General features: G+C 40.0%; 1 protein-coding gene and 1 pseudogene across 5 annotated transcripts in view; both read right to left on the bottom strand.

The window, feature by feature from the left end:
• The window catches only part of CTNND2 (catenin delta 2), a 636240-nt gene extending 614941 nt beyond the window's left edge, over positions 1–21299 (bottom strand). For all 5 annotated transcript variants that reach the window (XM_071553703.1, XM_071553697.1, XM_071553698.1 and 2 more), the window contains exon 1: positions 20847–21299. In XM_071553703.1, coding sequence (XP_071409804.1) covers positions 20847–20883 — 37 coding nt within the window. In that variant the 5' untranslated portion in view covers positions 20884–21299. The remainder of the gene's footprint in view (positions 1–20846) is intronic.
• Positions 10535–10650, bottom strand: LOC139671734 (5S ribosomal RNA; annotated as a pseudogene).
• Positions 21300–21638: the final 339 nt, after the last annotated feature.

A 21638-nucleotide genomic window follows, 5' to 3' on the forward strand; every position in this document is an offset into this window, starting at 1 on the left:
ATGTAGAAACAGTGAATAAAGGCAATCAAATGCTATGGCCTGCCTTCTGGTGCTAGTTTTGAGGAATATTTCAATAGCAAGATGAAAATCCAACACTTTATGAATTTCAGATGGAGAAAGAACCAAGTCCCTAGAACATGAGATTTTATTCATGATTTTAAATTTGTTATGATTCTTACTTTCCATCATCATGAAACAAAAACAAATTAAACCAGGGTTTACTGTATCTATATATGTATGGTTCTCTTGGAATCATCCCAGAACTAGTGGTAATAGAAGCAATAACATAAGAAATGTAATCAGTGGTATTAACTTTGGTAATTTAAGTAGAAATAAATGACCTTTCAACTGGTTTTTTTCAAAAGGAAGGTCAGAATATGCAACCAGCACACTAAACACTAGTGAGCAACTGAGAACAATTTAAATAACTTCTGAAATGAACAACTTTAGTAATGAATTCACTAGTAAGGCCAGTCTATACTATCATTTGGCCTTATGTCCACAATAGAATAGTTTACCAATCAGACTACTTATGTATTTTAAATTTCTAAATAGCATTCAAGAAATACAGTAAAACTGCTGTAATTCAATAGTTTTATTTCCATAATGCACTACAACCAGTATTAAAAGTCTAACCTCATTTCTAAAATCAATTCATTCAATATTAGCCTCCAACTCTCACCGGTCTACTTGCTACAAAATTAAAAAGGTCTCCAACAGAAACCTCTTTCCTATGAGGTACTCTATAGGGGGAGCCCCCTACACTGAGCTGGGTGTGGGCTGAAGGTCAGAAGAGCTCAGGCACAGCAGACATCAGAAGGCTTGATCAGAAGGCTCAAAACTTATGGAGTTTATTCAAGATAGGTTAACAGACAGTTCTCATAGCTCACAGTAGAAGTAGTTTGTTCCCAGAAGTTCCTATTACATCATTAGATCTAGATCTGACTGACTCTCACATCCTAGCAAATCTCTCTCTCATGCAGTAATGGCCACACCTTTTATGCACTCTCACATCTAACATGCGACTACATTATTGGTTAACCAATTCACCTTGCATACACCACAGCCTCTCATTGGTCACAAGCCACCACACATACTCCAGGTAGCTCTGTTCTCTTTAAGTTAGAACTCCAAACAGCTTTCCTTAAGGGATGCACTTACACTCACCCCCGCAGTACTCGCAGTCTGCAATCAGTCTGCTTCACCTGGCAAAGGAAGACAGCTTGAGCTTCTTTAGTGTCTTCTACAGGTGTGTTTTCTAGATCATAATTCACTCCAGTAAGACCCTTCTCAATACACCTGCAGCATCTTAGCTGATTGCATTGAAGAGTAATGATCCTTAAACATTTTTTTTTTTGAGATTATTCACCCAGTTTTTAATCCAATGCACACTATGTGATTTTGTTTGGACAGACACATCCCTCCTCTCTGCTCTTTCCTAGAACCGACGTCATATTTTCTCTGCACTTGCATAACTAGCGTCATAGATAAAACTTTTAGGTAAAACTAATTGATTTCATTAATTGTACCCATTAGCCTTGCCATTTTAATAAGTCAATATTTTACTAGGACAACCATTTTCCCTTAACTGATCTTCTCTGACTATTTTCACCATGGTTCCTCAGCACTCTATTCAAAATGAGCATCTCTACTGAAAAATATATGCTAGCCTTTTATTTAAGAGAATTTTTTTTAGGCTCTTAAGTCTGCAATATCCTTAAAGTCCTCTCTAGGCAGGTCATGTAATTAATCTATATGCAGTACAACTTCTGTAGACTAAATATTGATCTTGATCATGAACTCTCATGAATTCTTGATCATGAATGCTCTGAAGATAGATATATAGATATGTATATCATCAAATTCCCCACGAGATGATGCAATTTGGGGCAAATCTCACTGGTTCAACTGATGTAATGGGTTCAACTGATGTCAACAGAACTTTGATAGTAATTAGAAACAGGATTTTACTGTTTTGATCAGAATACAAAGATTTTCCATACCTTACGGGGCAGGGTAATCATACCTTATAGTAGAAACTTCCAAACTCCTGCAAAACCTCCAAGAACCTTCATCCCCAATTTTTAATCTGTGTTGATGACTGTAATTTTGATATACCACTTTGTGTTTCAAGGCATATATCATTACTGTCTACAACCACTTTAAGTCTGTCTGCAGGGTTGCAGTCAAGAATTCGTCGGAACATTTTGATCTAAAATACATGAACATCTCCAGGTTTTTTTGGCACACCTACATGGAGAGAGACAAGAAACAAAGCACAATTCATAACTCTTACAAGGTGCAGCAAGAGCAATTACCAGCTTGCTGATTCTGATTGTGTCCTCATCACCACTAGCTGCAGATGATTGGCAGTGACATGGCTTGATACGTAGTCTGGTTGGTAATACATTGTCATGTTGTACATGTTTACCTGCCATAAAACAGTGTTTAGTAAAGAAAACCAGGTGTGGTTACTCTTAAAATGTGGCTACATGACAAGAAGTCAATTAGGAGTAACCACTAAGTGAACCTGTTCCTGTACCAAGCTCCACTACTGAACTCCCTTCCCATTTTATTTTATTTTTTGGGGGAGTTGTTTTTGTTTTGCTTTCCTTTTAAATGCAGTGTGTGCTTAATGATAGCTGGGCCTTTTCAAAACCTGGCAATAGTGAAGGACACAATGTTGGGCAAGATTAAGAGCTACAAAGGAATGGGAAAATTACAATTTGTAGACATCAAGAGCCTGGTGGTATAAGAAGCCTTGGTTAAAGAAACAGTATTTATCTTAGTGTATGCTCTGTGTGACATTCGAAACATCATATACTCTTCCCATTTCGAGAAATTATAAATAAAGATTAACTAAGTTTTTACCAAAAAAAGGGGTTCCAAAATGAATCCTGTCAATCATACAGTTAGTGCATAGTATAAAAAAATAACCTACAAAAAAGAGACTATTATCACAGAGTAGAAAGATTTCAGAAATAAAATCAAAGGGCAGGGATTTTTAAGGTACTTGAATTACTGGGAACAGGAAGAGCTTTCAGTGCCTACTCTGTGACCTGTACTTCTCCACTTCTGACATTAGTAGCATAGGACCCAACTGCTTCTTTAACCAAAACCAGTTTGGGGCACCCTCTAGAGGTTTTGCTCCCACAGAGAAACAATCAGAAGATAAGTACTTACAATTATCATGAAATTTGGAAGATCTTATGACCCAGAACTCAAGCCTGTAACCAGTGCAGCCCATTACAAAAAGGCTTAAGCAAGAATGCAAAGTTAATACATTAGAGAATCAATTTTGGTTTCATTCTTTGTGATCAAATTTCTCATCTCATGCCATTAGCCCAGAACCTCTGGGTCTATAGGAACAACTAGAAAAACAGATCACAATTAATACTCCGCTGTTGAAAGTGAGGGCATCACCATATAACTATAGCTTTAGAAAATGTAATGCTTTACACTTAGTTTACGAGAAAATAAGCCAGACCCAAAGACAGCTAGCAAAATAATAGATCACCCATCTATAGAACAGGGCAAAATAATATTCTAAATCCTTACTGTCACATGGATATATTTTTATAAAATGGAAATCAAATTCTGTTATGTTTGCTAAATAAAAGCCGTGTAATCATAGAATTTGCTGTCATTTTTCCAGACACTTTTCCCTTCCCACAAAACCCGGTCCATACAAAATATGAAGGGAAAAGGACTTTCTATTACAAAACTGCCTTCTGACTTTTTGATCAAGTTGGTGTTAGGATCCCAATTCCTACACTATATAATGAGGAACTACCTGTATAGATCTCAGTAGATCATGCTCTTCAGGTGCAACACAAATGTGCTCAGAAATGAAGCATTCATTTTCTGCTATCTTCACTCCATGCCTAAAATACAGAGTATTTCTAGCAGATTTACACAACTTCCTCAAAATAAAGCAGAAATCAATAACACATTTCAGATGCTTCATTATTAAAGAAAAAAACCTTTCTGCAATTTGAACATTAAAGAGGCATTTCCTATCATCAATTTTATCACAGAAATGTAAATTCTAACTGTGAAGTGTTTATTTTTAGAATAGTTTGAAATTGCAAGCTATTAATCCACAGCTTTCCAACACAGAGACCATTGCTTTTTTCCTACAAACATCCTGCCTTGGTTTTCTTGAGAAAGCATATAAAAATAAAAAACACAGACTGGAGCGCCAAGGGTATCGCAGCAGTAACAGAAAAAAGGAGGCATGCTATTTCATTGGTCCAGTTCTCTTCAATGTCTTCATTAATGACTTGTATCCAGACTCAAAGGAATACTAAGTAAGTTTGCTGACAACACTAAATTGGGAGGAGCTGTCGATTCCCTTGAGGGCAGAGAGGCCCTGCAGAGAGACCTCAGCAAATTAGAGAGATGAGCAATTACCAACTGTATGAAGTTTAACAAGCAGAAGTGCCACATCAGGATTGGGCAACCCTGGTTGGGAGTAGACTGGGGAATAAGAGGCTGTAGAGCAATGCTGTGGAAAGGGACCTGGGGGTCCTGGTAGATGGCAAGTTGAATATGAGTCAGCAGCGCCCTGGCAGCCAGGAGGGCCAACCGTGTCCTGGGGGTCATCAGGCACAGCATCACCAGCTGGTTGAGGGAGAGGATTGTCCCACTCTGCTCTGCACTAGGGTGGCCTCACCTTGAATATTGTGTGCAGTTTTGGGCACCACAATGTAAGAAAGACATGAACCAATTAGAGAGTGTCCAAAGGAGGGGCACAAGGATGGTGAAAGGTCTGAAGGGGAAGCCGAATGAGGAGCAGCTGAAGTCACTTGGTCTGTTCAGCCTCGAGAAGGGGAGACTGAGGGAGACCTCATCATAGTCTTCAACATTCTCATGAGGGAAGTGGAGGGCTAGACACTGACCTCTTCTCTCTCATGGCCAGTGACAGGACTCAAGAGAGTGGCATGAGGCTGGGTCACAGGAGGTTTAGGATGGATAGAAGGAAAAGGTTCTTCATCCCAAGGGTGGTTGGGCACAGGCTCCCCAGGGAAGTGGTCACAGCACCAAACCTGTTGTGAGTTCAAGAAAAGTTTGGACAATGCTCTCAGGCACATGGTGTGATTCTGGGGGTGTTCTGTGCCAGGTGTTGGACTGCACATCCTGGTGGGTCTCTTCCAACTTAGCATACTCTATGCTTCCATATATATACTTCCTCCAGTTCCAGGATTAGAGTAATTTGAGACATCCACATCACTTCATTTGAATTAGACTTCTGTATCAGTGACTGGTGAAATGAAACAAAGACCAATTGCTACCAAAATCAGAGAAAACTGTAATAAGACTCGTGAAATATCCTGGTGATGGCTCCTCAGGGATCCTGCTCTAGCTACTGTGAATTCTGAATTTCAGGAGGCAAGCTCTTGGATGTAGAAGAGGCAGTCTCAGGCAAGACTGAATGGCGCTGCACAGACACCCTTACTGCAGGTATTTGAGCTGCACTAGAAATCATGCAAAGCTCCTTTACATCCTGTGATGCCCCAGTTTTCAGGAAACATCAGAGTATTCCTTTGCCATCTGCCTGCCAAGAAACTTCTCCTGCATGGTGGAAGAGCCACGGTAACTAATGCAAGCAACATCCTTGGGATGACAGCCCCATTCAATGTACAATCTGAAGACCACACACAGACCCCCATTTACAAAGAAACCAGTTGTCTACTGCGTTAAAAGCCAGTAGAAACACATCAGGCCCACAACCAAAACTTCCCTGCTCCCTTCACAGGGAACAGCTGGGAATTATCTAGAAATGTAACATAACTGTGCACAGTTGTCCAGAGATACCTTCATCAGTACTGCATAGAATGGAAATGTCACTTTCCTCTGCATCCCAGGAAGCTGTTGGGACTTCTCTGCCATGAGAACACACTGCTGCTTCATGTTCAGCTTGTCCACCAGGAACTTCAGATCCTTCTCTTCAAAGCAGCTTTCTACGCTGTTGGCTCCAGCATATACTGGTGCAAGAGATGAAACCAACCCACGTGCAAAACTTGGCATTTTGCCTTCACCAAACTTCAGAATTTTCCTGTCAGCTCTTTTCTCCAACCTGGTAACATGTTTCTGAATGGCAACACAATCCTCTGGTGTATCAGCTACTCCTCCGAGTTTTGTATCATCTGCAAACTTGCCGAGTGTAAATCAGTGTTCCATTACTGAGATCAGGAACGAAGATGTTCAACAATACAGGGCACCTCAGCAATCCCTGCAGTATACTGTTAGTGCGTGGCCTCCAGCTGGATTTCATGTTGCTGATGACAACCCTCGAGCCCAGCAGTTCTGACAGTTTTCAGCCCATGTCACTGTTCATTTATCTTATCCATACTTTAAGAGCTTGTCTGTGAGTAGGTTATGGGAGACTGTCAAAAGTGTCCCATAAGGTCACATTAAAAGACACTCATTACTCTTCCTTGACGCACCATGGTCATCACATCTTACCATAGAAGACTATCAGACTGGTAAAGTATGCCTTCTCCTTCATAAATCCATTATGACTACTCCCAGTAACCTTCTCGTCCTTCATATATTTGGAAAGCGTTTCCAGGACGATTTGCTCCACCATCTTCCCAAGTGACTTGCCTATAGTTCCCCAGATTATCCTTCTTGAAGGCAGGAATGATGTTTGCTTTCCTCCAGTCCTCAACAACCTCTGTTGATCGCCATACCTTTCAAAAATAATTATTAGAAACTTTAAAACTCCTACAACTAGTATGTAAGTAGAACCTTTAATGCAGATGATGTAGGCAGATGCCATGATAGAGAGGATCAGTACAAACTTCTCCACACTTCAGCAAGCAAATACATTGTTGTCTAGAAGCTAATTCTGTAGCCCAAATCAAATGTTTATTAGCATTTGATGAGATACATTCTTGCATCTGTAACACAGTCCACACCAGAATAAAAGGAAAAGCCCTACTGGAACCATCCTGAGACAGCTTGACAGTCACAGACTGATAAAGAGATGCCACAAAAATGCATGTTTCCACTGTCATGTGGAGGGAGATCAGGTTCTCTGTTACTAACAACAGACTGTGCCCTAACTCAGCAAAAAGCGGTATCCAAAAAACAAGGTAGCTAGTACCCAAAAACTCAGGTAATAAAGCTCAGAGCAAAGCTTGTGAGAGGAGACAGTGATGTTGAGGAAGGGCTGTAAACTGTGGAACAGTCTATTGGAAGAAAGAGAAAAAAATATTAAAAGTCTAACCATAAGAGTACATAAAAAATTGCTATAATACAGATAAAGGAGCTAATGTACACTGCTACATTCACACATACTGGTAAACAAATTAATCTTCTAGAAACTATGGGTTTTAAACTGAATATTTCTCTTCAGATTACATCTGCAGGAAATACCACTGTCATTCACACCATATTTACCCTTTTGAGGTAAGTGGTTTGTTAACTTCACAAACTTTGCTGATTGTAATCTGACAATCTAGAGGAACAATGGATAAGAAAAACAAAGACATGCTTTGAGCACCTCCTAGAAGAGAAATGTATAAAAGCATTGCCTTATATACATCCTTTTAGGATAGTGATATGTAGAATAATTAGAAGGTAGATGTTTTAAAATTCACTGTGAATTTCAGTAGACCATATTATCAAGGCTGACTACAAGTATATGAATGGATCAGAGTTGAGCAGGATTACAGGTAGATTTCTCCAAGCTACTTGTAAACTATTCCAGAATAATAAACACAATTACGACATGCCCAACAGCATTATGCATTCTTGTCAGCAAAGTCATTACCTGTATTTGTTGAGATATTCGACCTTATTTTAAAAACATAAAGTGATGAATGGAACTTTAGCCTAATAAACCAAGTGCAAAGAAAAGTCTACAGTTACCTACTGATTCACTGAGCCAAAGCTTAGCCACCTTGGCTCATTCCCCTTCTGTTTCCTTTTTGTTTCTTTTGTCTTTCATTTGTTTATTTCTCCTTACAAAATGAATGTCTAGAAAAGCTATGTAAGAAAAGACCCCTTGTGAGAAATCATCTTAAAAGCTCTGAGATATTTTTAGACAAACAAACATTAGAATAGTATTAATGTTTTGTGAAAGTGAGACAAAATTGTTAAGAGATTGTCCAAATATTCTAGGGCTCACCTATGCTAACTACTTTGCTAAAAGAATCTTTAATTACTTCAACATCAATTTGACCCTTATTTGAAGAAGAAAACCTATGGAATCTATAGGAACTTACATTTGTACCTCATCTTCCTGCTGTGAGACTGCTTCATTTTGCTTGAAACAAAAAAGGATTGAAAGGGAATTGGTACCACAACAAGGTTTGAACAGAAGCTGTCTACACTCTGTTAGTACATGAGGAAAAAATAGCAGCAATATCTTACTTATAAATGAGTTTAATATCATTTCTCACACACTCTATGTTCAAACAGAATAGAATTAATGGTGTAGGGACCAGCAGCAGAGTATTCGCTCTTGTTTTGTACGACTTCATTATTCTTGGCAAAGCAAGTTCTGGTGTTGTTTAAAATTCTCACAAAGAAGGGACCTCCCCCCCCCCCCCCCTTATACCCCTCCGAATTACACTCTTTTTATTTATTTTCATTTTCTTAAATATGTGACAAGAACTCTGTAATGACATTCTCTGTTTTGGAAAAAAAAGCCTCTTACATCACATAAAACATGTTATTAACAACTTAGGAAAATGTTGGATGAAGTTAAACAAAAGTTTTTTGCCACCTGTGCACTGAGAACAGTGTAACAAGAGACAGGAAAAGGGCTGCATAATGTAGGAGACAGGGTACATACACAACATACACAACAAGGATCCTATTTTTGTGTTTGTTCTTAACCTGTTTTCAACCTCTCTTGACTTGTTTTTCCTTCAGCAGTTGTGTTAGTCAGGTTTTTGAACTTTTCAGCACAAGGACCATCTGCGAGTATGTTTTGGACGGCACAGGTTCAACAGGGTTGTGATCTAAGTACAGTTGTCAAAACACTGATTTAGCACGATATAAAGAGCCACCACGATGTTTGATTGCTTAGATGATTCCAGTCTGTTCCTCCATCTGCATTCTTGCATATGGTCTTTCATACATGGTACAGTTAATGAATCTACAACGGGCGATTTTCTGAAGCACCCAGGGAGGGAACTGGTTCTGTGCCACTCTGCACTGCAGGCTGCTGAAGCACAATCCAGACTGGGGTTCTGCTTGCTATTACTTGTAAAGGGTCACAGATCACCTCAGAGGTGTTGAGCTTACTCTGTATTTAAACGTGGGAAACACTGCAATACTCACAACAATCTTCAAGGTCTGTTGTAACTTAGGTCTAAGGTCCAGCTCCACAACAAAATTAGCCTACTGAAATTCAGTATCAATTAGAAGCAAATACATGTCCACTCAAACACTGAGAAGTTTCGTTTCATGTAAGTACAATGGTAAGAAAGTTTGAAACAACAGCTGCAAAGAGCTCAACTAAAGGAGTTTCCTGGGGCTTCCATTATGAGCTAGTCTGCATCTAGAGGCAGGAGCTTCAGCCCTTGACCACATCTTTTTGCACCATAAAATTATTTGAGCTATAAAGTACCATCATAAACTATAGAGGGATACAATATGCAGCACATGCACACTATTAACAAGTGAGAGTGCTTGCATTGTCAGACAGCAGCAAATATCCCAGCTGTTTAAAATCACTTAGGGGAGAAAAAAAAAAGGTAAGAATGTAATTCACAAGGCCACTGCAATTTTCATGATATTTTATTTAAGCCACTAATGACTGCTTCAAGACAACTGAATAAAAAGTCTTTACAAAAGAGAAAACGTGCCTGACAGAAATAAATAATGAAGAGAGAAGTACTGCTTTACATGTCTCTTAAGTTTTGGGTAATATTTGAATGTCATATTTAGGTGTTATTAAAAGCTCTGCATACATCTTCAAACTTCAAAAGTTTTGGATGCATAAATGCTCAGACCTTAAATTACAAGTCCCTTTTTATTCTTCTCTTCTACACATGTATTAAAAATGTGAAGATTAAAACATCAGAAACATTATACAATGTTCCATAAATTCATTCAGCAAGCTAAGTCATCTTTTTGAAGAAGCTCTCTAGAATTATTCATGTGCAAAGAAGAAAAAGCTTTGTGCTGGCCTTCCTTTCTTTGACTGTTCCTGTAAAACGCAGATGTATAGCTGAGCCTCTGAAATAGACTCTGTATCTAAAACCTGGTATTGTGAAATCAATCACAACTCCCTAACCCTTTCCTTTCACAGAGTACATACAGAAGTGCAAGCTTTGGATGCTAAGAACACATTCGGGAATGCCTGTTCTGTGCATAGGATCATCATCATGGCTCGGCTTTGCGAATGAAGATTTGGGCAGGGCTCTCCCCATGTGGGTGTGCCCTGCCAGCCTGCACAGTGGATTTTTTAGGTGAGGCACAGCGTGCGCAGAACTGGCCCCACCGTTTAAGTCCTGAGGTTCATCTGCCACGGCTGAACAAGCTTGGACAGTGACAGTGAAGTCCTCAGGACTAGAACCTACAGCCCCCGGTATTCCCAGGAGGTCTCCCATCCAAGTACTAACCCGGCCTGACTCTGCTTAGCTTCTGAAATCTGATGGGATTGGGCGTCAGGGTGGCATGACCGTAGTTGTGTCGGATATTGCTATTCAAATAAAATGTGTAAAATAAAAAAGAGAGAGAATTTGAACTCTCTAAATTTCCCATCATGTTGTTAGAAGTGTGGTAGCCACCTGAAACTCAGGTTAGAGAAAGTTCTTTAGTTTAGGGAAAAAATATTTGTTTTCTTACAGTGAAACAAGACTATAGTACCTCATAACAGTTATGGCAGAATCAAATTAAGTAGATGGTATGAGAGAGACAGACAGACTTCAGGTTCTGTATCAAAGTGGGGGAACATACATAAGGGCAGAAATATCTATGTAGAAAGGCGCTGCAAGTTTTCAGTGGCTGGTCCCACTCAGAAGGAAAATTAGCTCTGGCAGCAAGTGGTAGTAACAGCACCTCAGCTTGCCTCTATAATTCATGAAGAACTTTGCACATTGGAGTGCTATGAGTTGAGATGTTTGGTTTCAGATCAGCTAAAGGAGGCAACATCACCACAATAAGCCTTCTGTAATTTCAGTGGACTTTGAGGATAGCTAAAATAATTTTATTTCTATACCCCATTTCCTTAAGGAAATGTTACAGTAATTTATATGAAAGGGATGGAGACTTGTGATTTATTTTACAATACCCGGTTTTAGACACAAAGTTTATTTCTCAAGGACAACTGTACATCTGCATTTCAGGACTGCATCACTTTTCCATTTGTCCTACTCCTGCTGGTTGACTCTTCTTTTTATACCAACCACTCATTCTCTTTTGTTAAGCAAAAATATTAATACATTGCACAGTTTATACAAATTAAGACACTCCTTAAAAAAATGTGACAAAAAAATTATTTTTGGCCACCTGCCAATACTACATAGTCATTAAATCCAAATAGAATCAAAAGACCATATTTAAGTAAAGATTTATTAGAAAAGTATTCAAAATCATGGATACCTAAATGCTATGATGAGAATATCAAGCCCTTCAAAAATCAGGAGTCCTTGCTTCTTTAGTACAACCCTGGTACTTTACTGGAGGCATGCTAAATATGTTATGGAAAAGTGAATTTAAAAACAGTGGAAGGGGGAGAAATAATTGGTTTATTGCTAAAAATGTGTCTTTCCAGAAACTCATTGCTTGTTTTAGAGGTCTATACAACTTCCTAGAGAGCAATCCCATTTGACCACAAGCATAGTACAGTATCAGATAAACAAATCTTATACTTCCAGAATTAGACTGTTTTCAGGCCAGTAAGATAAGTTAGCTAAACAAACTAGCATTCTGATTTTTCTCCTTCTCTTTCCCACTCCTCTAGCATTTTTCACCCCACCTATAACTCACATATTGACCAAACAGTATAAAAACTATTACCTGCTACTGAGATTATTGGTCCTGCCTGTTTTATGTTAACTCTATAATACCTGTAATTTTCTTTTTTTGAAAAAAAACCCAGCCAAACAAAAAAGAAAACAAAACCAAAAAACCCAACCAACCAAAAATAAAATCCCATCATGACTGTTTCATGAAAAACACAATAATTGGAATTACTAAAGAGTCAAGTGAAAGAAGGATGAATAAACAGGAAAAAAACAAAACACACTTACTAAGGTACATCTAGTAAAACACAAGTCTCCCCCTCAAATCAGTTGAATTTCTGTTACCAAATTCAACGAGAGCACAACTCAAGTTTTGCCAGAGGGAGAATACAAAATTACATTGCTTTTGAGGTTAATACACAAGTTATGTAACATACATGCAAGAGAGGAATTTTAACATTTGACACAGGTGCAACTAATTCCATACTGGCTTATAGCATACAAGGAGAATATATTCATGCATGCATTTCTTAAATATGTTTAAATTGTGTTTTGCTTATCTGTGCAAGGTGTCCTGTTAGAACTGATGCACTTTTGTAAACAAAATCTCCTAAACATATATTTCTAAAAGTACTTGCTGGAAATCATCAGACTGGATCAACTATCTATGTGAAAAGATGGTCTGTCTTTCTGTTCCCAACTTCCTACCCAGCCTTTTTGGGGTCTGCTATAACCAGTATCTCAGATCTCCTGCTCTGCTTTGAAGATCATGTACCGTAAAAAAGCCCCCAAACTAACAAAAAATGCTGAAGCAAAAAACATAAAAGCAATTTTTATTGCAGGCTCTTTGGATCCTTGATAAACATTGTTGCTTCAAGTCTGTTCTGTCAGTAGATCACAAACAATCTGTCATTTGAAGGCCTGAAATATTGTTATCACCAGTGACCAAAAGCCAAGTAGCTCCTCACTGGAAATTTTTAGGGGGGACCATGCTAAGAGAGTCTCAGAGCAATCCATCAGGAATGTCAGCCTGAGGACTATGGTGGGCAGAGCACAGTTGTTGAGGAAACTCCTGCTCCCCCTTACAGGCCAGTTCTGGGTTCAGTAAATACATATACAGATTTCCCACACAAACAGGAAAATCACGTTCTTTGAAGTGACTTCACCCAGCAGGCTTTCCAGTGAAATGACAACAGCATGTTCAGGAGGTCAGAGATGTCAGATCTCAAAAATCCAAGGCGTCCTAAAATCCTAATAGTAGGTCAAATTTATGCAGCACTTTGCTGGCACCATCAGGTACAGCATATTCCTCAAATACCAGTGGTGCACTTGCTCACAAGAAAACCCAACAACAAAAATATTAAATAAATAAATCTTATTTTGGGAATCAAACTAAATTGCTTTACTTATCTGTGCAAAGTTTTATCCACTCTAAGCTAAACTGAAGGCATAAAACATGATCAAAGCCTGGAATTTTGTTTTTACCACTCAAAACCAGATGTCTCCTCTGTTCAGTTCAAATATTGTTATACTAGTAGACATGAAATATGAGAAATATTTATTACTCACTACCAAAAATTCACATCTCTTCAGACAGACTGGCAAAAAAATACCCAAACCAAAAAAACAAACATAAACAAGCACACTTCCTAGACTTAGGGATAGAAAAGTAAGACTTAGAATGCTGATTAACCTTGGCTACTTTTAGTTAAAAGGCATTTATAGAAAGGGGACTTTAAGACTACTAATGAAAATTCAGCCTCAAAAAAGGCAAAGAAGAGATTTAAAGATTACATTTTACACCACAGCTTTCCATTTCATCCACATAAAGCTACTGCTGCACAGATCTATGCTACGTAAGATACATAGAAATGCTTGTTCCTTTCTGAAATGAGGAGCATTATCCATCCTTTGGGTGCTCATTATGAGAGTCAGCATTGAGAATTAAGTGCACAGGATCCCAGTGGAAACACTCAGAGGCTAACAAACTTCCATAATTTGATCAGAAATGCATGCTTTAGAATTCCTTCTTATTGAAAGAAACTGTGTAATGGCACATATTTGGAAGGCCTGTTTACCTGACAGTGTTAAACAACTGCTTATCAGAATAGTGCATTTGGCTTGACAGATACACTATGGCTTCTGTTCAACACTCCCATTTATATGAAAAAGCTTTTTTTTAATCATAACTTGGCTTATAATGTCAGTTCTTAAAACCTGGGATTCTAAATTTACCCTTTGATTAGACGTGCATGTTTCTAATTAAGCTCAACCTGTCCATTCTTCTTTGAAGAGATTAAAGTCAGAGTCCCCCAAGACTCTTGAGGCTCTGTGCAATAACTTACTTGTTCTTGGTAAAGGCAATAGAAGTCAGAATTGAAAAATAAGTGTAATAATCTGCCAAGCTTGTCAGAAACATTTTCAACCAAAAATACGTACTAGTAAACCTACAAAATCTTTAAGGGACCATCATGTTTATATGGCAGAAAAAGAGGAATTGGTGTTGCCTACCTCCTACTCATTTAACTACAGAATGCTGTAAGTCATCAGTAAAATAAATGCAAGTTTTGTAGTTAATCTTCAGGTCTGTGGCAGATTACAAACACACTTTTTTCCCAGAATGGACCAAACTTCACCTTCTGAAAATCACATAGACACAGCAGAAAGGAATCTGGGAATTAACCTGGTGGTCCCTAAGCAGGACAGGACTTCCAATCCTGGTACTAAAAATCCTTCTGCTGGGAAGATTAAAGCAGTTAGTTGACAGAAATAAAGAAAACAGGAGCTAACTGTCTCCTGTTGTTTAACCTGTAATGAAAATTCTGAGAATGCATTATGTGTTCTATATTTTTTGATACTTATATAGAAGAGATGTACTATCACACTTACAAGTTTTCCCCAGGGCCACTGGATGACATACATCAGCTCCGAAGTGGAAATCCACATATAATGTCATATTATTCTTGTAACTCAAGCTTTAAAACCATTTGCAGCAAGAATTATGCAATTCATCAATTACTGTCAACCTCCTTCATTAAAACATAAACTTTTCAAAGGACCCAGATCTTTTTTTGTTCTAGTCACTGCATTCCTAAGCACACCAGATCAGATGAGGTCGGGAACAGAACTCGAGGTTCAGGTTACCATCATGTGGTGACGAAAGATAGAGGTACTTCATCAGAAATTTTCAGAAAGCATCAAATGTGACTAATCATTTTGTTAAATTTCTCATAATGCTCACAGACTGACCTATATTTTGATTTGTAAGTATCTACTAGATATACCACTCTGAATTTAGTATCTACACTGTTTAGCAGCCCCAACTCAAGTTTCTATGAGACTTCAGCTTCTAGATGGCACAGAATATCACTTATTACTGTATCACACCATTCAGAAATGAGATGATCCCACTAGGCATGTTCAAAGATGTCCTGAAATTTAGCTGGTGTAATAAATGTAAGTGAGAAAGTGATGGTGTTACATGTCTTCAGGTATCTACTTATTTAAAGAACTTGTTTACTCTACAAATTCTGGGATACCGACAAGTGGTTTGTCCAGGCAGGATGTCTAACCTTGAGCCATTTCCATTGTTAAAAAGCTTTAAGTTGTTTCCTTAGTTAACCATTATCCAACCTAGCCATCTGCCTTCTCACTCTGCCATTCCCTGAATACGAACATCCATATCTAACGCCATAACAATTTCTATGCAAAAAAATGAGCATGAAAAGGCTTTTGCCTTCCCATATGCCAAACAGGTAAAGTGACAGTCAACCTCTTGGCAAGAAGAATGATTATTTTTGAACAAGCAAATTTTAGTGGGACAACAAAAACCTGCTTTCAAAGAAACCTGATTAATGCCCACCCAACTACAATATTAGAACAAAATACCAGGGTGCCAGGGTTTTATTCACATATGTCATTCTCAGAGAAGTTAGACTCTAAGCTCACATATAACTAAAATAATGTATATAGTAAAACAAACCAAAACACAGTAAAACAAGAAACAACAAAAACACCTCCAGGTCAGCTAGCATACCTGAAATACACACACTCAGGAATTTCAGTATTTTGGTGGAAAACGGTAAAGAAAAACTCTAAACTTCACATGTTCTGTTTTCAATAGCCAGCACATGCTTTCTTGCTTTTCAGATATCCAGCTTCAAAAATTGTAGAAGTAGCCTCATGGGAAGCAGGAACTAAAATACCTTGAAACTCATTGTCTGGAGCCTTGAGTTGAGTTACCTCTGAGACCCTCCTTGCCAGACACTCTTCCTAACTGCCTGGTGGTTCTGATGGAAGGTAAACACCTTTACAGGATGCAGATGACAACCTTTAGTAATCCTAGTGGAGCTAAAAGATACAGCAACTTTCTACCACCACAATGAAATTTATTTTATTGAAACTTATTATTTTCCCAAACACCTTAGTAATTTGAAAGAAATTAATCTAATATAAATGAACTTGTAAGAATTAAGTCTTATCCAGTGGGTTTACAACAATTAAGAACACCATCAGAATATCTATTTATGCTACCTCCTTATTTCATTTGGCTCCCTTCAAAAATTCAGCCTTAAAGGGATATTTTGGTGCTACTTAGTAACAATGGACTGTGTTAGGACAGGAAACTGGAGTCATGACTTAAAAAAAAATACACTTATGATACACTAAGCAGACAAATTTAAGTTTTACTACCAGTTTACAAAAGCAATTTTCTTGACCAAAAGGAAATTGCTGTACTGTGAAGATTTTTGGGAGATGAAGAAATCAATTGCAGTTGGGGGGAAAAAAAAAAGGAGTGGGAGAGAAAAACATAGAAAAAAATAGGAGGGGAAAAGACAAAATTTTCTCACAGACAACATTTCATACAAAGCCCCTTTGGGTCTCATTCTTGATTTTGGATGCTATTACTCAAACTCTGCATATTTGTGGCTTCTTAAAATGAATTAAAACAAGCAGAAAATAATGGTTTGTTAAACAGTAGAATTATTATGACTAACACAATAAACCATAATAAAATGTAACATCAAACATGGTTATTTTATATATGAATGTTAGAAAGCTATCACTTTTTTGGCAGCTTTGGTAAGTACAGAGATTTAAAGTTTTACAATTTCATTACAAGCCTGTTTTGGTTTTGGTTTGGTTTTGTTGCTGGCTTTTTTTTTTAGTAGAAACTTCTGTAAAATAAGCAGTGACCAAAAGGACAAGATAATACATACTCTTCATGATGATGTGTCTTGAAATTATTGCTTATTAGTATAATTAAACTTTGTAACGTAGAATAGACAGATTAAGAGCCAGCAGGAAGCACTAGAAGTTAGCATGCCAAGAGCAATTTAAACAAATATTAAACTCTTGCCCTCATGGATAATGAGATGTTTCTCTCTTTCTCAGTTTTACACTAAACTTGCAATTAATACAAGAAAAAATAATAGTATCTATTAATATGGCAATCAGTTTACATACAGACAACTATCATATTTCTTTTTCAATATTATTGAACTTAAATTTTGTCCAGCACAGTACCAGAGAATCTGGTCAGGCTTTTACAACCCATTCATGACACAAAGGTAGCACATCCCAAGGGGATAGAAGAAATTGTTCAAGTGTGTCATGCTGCATTCAAACTTCTTTCCCAGTGAGTCTAACTACAAAGGAAGCATTAGTCAAAGGGTCAGGTGGTTTTGCAGTGCTTGAGCAGATGATTGCATACCTGTCCTATATGGAGACTTCTATTCACATGAAAGAAGTCCTTTCCCATCATGGCCCCATAAAAAAGAGGTCAAAAAAATAATGTTTTCCCTGGTGTAATGTCTTTTGGCATGACAAAAACAATCTCTTCTTTAAGAGCAAATGTGATTTAGTACTATTTAAGAGTCATTCTGTCCCTTCACCATATATAAAAATGCCTCCATTTAAGTTTATTGCTTACTTGTACATTATTAATAATTATACTACTAAATTTAATATTGTGCAGTTAAATAAGCATACAAAACTCATTCTGTAATAAGATCTTACTGAGATCTTCAAAGGGGAAAACCAATTATTTTCATTTTTGTCAAATCTCAGCTGTAACTTCAAATATCAAACTCTTCATGACTTATAAGCACAATGAATAAGTATCAAAACCACAGGTCCTTATTTAAGTGAGGAGTACTGTAATAATGCATTTTCCTTATCTTGCTGATACTCCTGAAAACAGTTACTTCCAGAATAGAAACATATGCTTGAAATCCTAACAAAGATATGCTGGAATTTCTACAAGTGATCGCCTCTAAAAATCATATCACATTGAACCATGAAACAGAAAATGTATCTGAAATTTAGTGCAAAATTTAACACTCATGAGTTCCACTGATTCTGTTATCTGCTCCATTTACATGCCAATCTACAGCCCTACCTAAAAATGCATTTCTTAAAACCCTTAAAATAACCTGCTCCGGCATTTCCTTTGTAGCATAAGTTGATTTTACACATCTTGAGAAACAAATACTCAACACAGAACCATAGCCATGAAACTGATACCATCCATCAACAAAGGTAAATTATGCAAATCAGAATTATGCAAACACCGTTTTTTTAGTTGCCACTATTTCTATTTTGTGCAGCTGCCATCAGAGTTCATTATGTGAAGATGAAATCTTTATAGTATCATTATCCAAAAAACCACAGCAAAAGTCACAAACTTGTGTCACCAATGAGCTATTATGCGTTGCTTTTAATGTCCATTAAGGTACCTGACAAACAGAACTTGAGCACTAAGGCTGGTTTTCTCTCCCCAAAGCATCTTTCTTGCAATCCACAAAAAGTCATGCAACTGGCATTCAGAAATAAATACTTTGCTTCCTACCAGCAGCTTTGAGGGTTTTTTCCTTTGGTACATATACGTTCCACAGCTCGTTATTCCTTTTTTTTTCAAGCCTCTCTTATATAACAGACTGCAAAAACCATCTCTGAACAACGTGATCAAGATGCGATCTCTGTTTCAGAACTACAACATTTAACATAATCACATTCAACCCAGTCCCGAGCTATTAATCAACTTCTCATTAACGCTGATGATCGATCACAAGTTCTCTGCAGTTTTGCAGGATGCAGACTGATAGTCAGTCAAGGCTCCCTAAGGGTCAAGTCATTCACAGACTGAAGAGAGACAGCTTCACCAACTTGACTCAGAAACAGTCTTATAAGGGTATTCGATCATCGTATAATGTTTTGGTTAAATATGCCATCCTTTCTATGTGGTTTGGGTTTAAGGTTGGGGCTCCTCCCCAGATAACCTGTGTAAAGACAAATAGGTTCACAAAAGCCCTAAAGCCACTTGAGGCTCAGAGGCCCACAGGTAGGATATGCAGTGGCTTTCTCTGAAGATCTGCCCTTAACCCCTTCATGCCATGTCATTTATACACTGACCAACTAACTAGGCTGTCTGAAAAATATCAACCCAGCCTATGAGTTACATAATCAGCTTATTTTTAAAGACAGGATGAATATATTCTTAAGTACAGGATGGTTGAGATTTTTTTTCTCCTCTCTTGATTTTGCGAAAGCCACAACAGACTTACATAAACTCCATATATTTCTGGGTTGTCCTCTCTCTGTCTTGAGGTACGTAAGTCTTGACGTACCCTATGGAGAGATTTGCTATGAACCACAGCTCAGGCTGACTCACTGTTTTCACTTTACATACAGGCTACCCATATAGACTTTGAAAATAAACCTGCAATGTGAAGAAGTTTTTACTTTCCTTGTTATTGCCAATCAAAAGGCATACATGTTTTAATGGGCACAGATATCAGTTATCAGCCAATAAAGTTAAGAACTGGGTGTTCATACAGGGACCTCTTCATTTCTAAATATCTCCCCCAAGTGTTGAATATTTTTTTCTGTAATGCATAGGGTTAACCATGACACCCTGAAACCAAACAAAGCACACCTTAACAAAGTATAAAAAAATGTATCTGCACGAGATGCAGTATTACACTCTTCCATGTATTCGGGCTTCCAGTCCCTCCAGGGGACATTTAACATGGTTTCTCAAATTATCCCTCTTCAGGGTTTTCTAATTTTTCTTCAAGATCCCTGGCCAGATGAATTTGTGTATTACATGTACTGCCTGTGCCACTGCACCTCCTTCCTCTGTGGTGACTTGATTCAGCTGAGGCTACGCTTTGACCGATCGATGCAAGCACATTACACACCAGAATAAGAGTAAGGTACGGGTAAAGGAAAGAAAAGCATCTCTCCTTTCAGCCATTAAATATAGATCAACGAAACATCACAGCGCACATCGCGGCTCCGCTCCCCACCCCCTCCGCCCGCTCCTCGAGCGCAGGATTTCGCACACGGTGGCTTCAAAGGAAGAACACACACCCCACACAGCCCTCGGCACACACACAGACACACGCACACATATACACACACACACGCAGCACAGACACACAGAAACAAGCAGCGGCAGCCGCTCGGAGCCGCCCCTGGGCCCGGGCTCCGCACAGGGCCGGGCGCTGCCCCCGCCCGCGGGTCCCCGGGCTCCTTCTTCTTCCTCCTCTTCCTCCCGCTCCTCCCTGGCCCATGACTTCACTGCCGTAACGAGCACATTAGTGCAGGGCGTCGGGAGACAAGGTGCCGCGGATGCCCTACATAAGCAACGACTAACGCAGAAAGAAAGGGAGGAAAGCGATGAAGGGGGGGAGGCGCGGGAGGAAGAACCATGGGGAAATAACGCACTTTGTTACCTCTCGGCTGAAGGCACAAACACCGCTCCTTGCAGCCCAACCCAGCCCGGCTGCCTCGCCAAGGGGAGCAGCGCAGGACCCCGCACCAAGAAGCAATAGCACGCGGGCGGGAAGGGTGTGTGTGTGTAGGGGGCGGAGGGTGGGGGGGACCTGGCACCATTACGGTGCCTGTCGTACTCACCGATCGGCGCCGATTCAGCCTGTTTGCTCCCAAACATATACAAAAACCCAAAAGCAAATCCTCAGTCCGTCAGGCAAGATTGAAAGAGTGGAAGGGGGGGGGCGAGCGACGGCCCCGGGCTTCACCGCAAGGTCCTGACCTTGCCCAGCTGCAGCATCTTCGGCTTGCCCCCCCCCCGGGGCGTGCGTGTGTGCCCCTGTGCGCCCGTGTGTCCCCGTGTCCGTCCGAGCGCGACGGTCCGGCTCCGAGGGGCTCGGCGCAGGACAGCTGCCCGCTGGCTGCCGGGGCGAGGAGGGCTCGGTATCCACCGCCCCGCCGCTCGGGCGAGGCGCGGGGCCGCTGCGGCGGCGGCGGCTGGGGCAGGCTGCGCGGCGGCGCCGTAGCGCAGCGCGCCGGGCGGGCGCACCGGCCGCGGGATGTGGCCGAAGGAGACACAGCCGCCGCCGCAGCATCTGCCGCCGCCGCGCTCCCGCCCGCCCTGCCTCCCTCCCTTCCGCCTGCCTCCGCCCCTCCCTGCCCGTCCCCTCCCCAGCAGGAGCGCGCCCGCCGCGGCCGAGCCGCCGGCGCTGGCGGGGGGAGAGCGGGGGGCGGGCGGCCCCGCTCCCGATGAGGTACTGCCTGTGCCGGGAGGGGCCGACGTAGGGCAAGGCCGGGTCCCCCAGTGTCGCCGCAGAGGGACGCGTCCCCATATTCCCCCAGCGCCCCGCGGCCGGGGGAGCTCTGATTTACTTGGGAAAGGGGAGGCGGGGCGGCGGGCGCAGGTGTGGAGATGCATCCCGGACCGGGGGGCGT

This window comes from Pithys albifrons, chromosome 4 (assembly GCF_047495875.1).
Source record: "Pithys albifrons albifrons isolate INPA30051 chromosome 4, PitAlb_v1, whole genome shotgun sequence".
In the NCBI taxonomy this organism is placed as follows: Eukaryota; Metazoa; Chordata; class Aves; order Passeriformes; family Thamnophilidae; genus Pithys; species Pithys albifrons.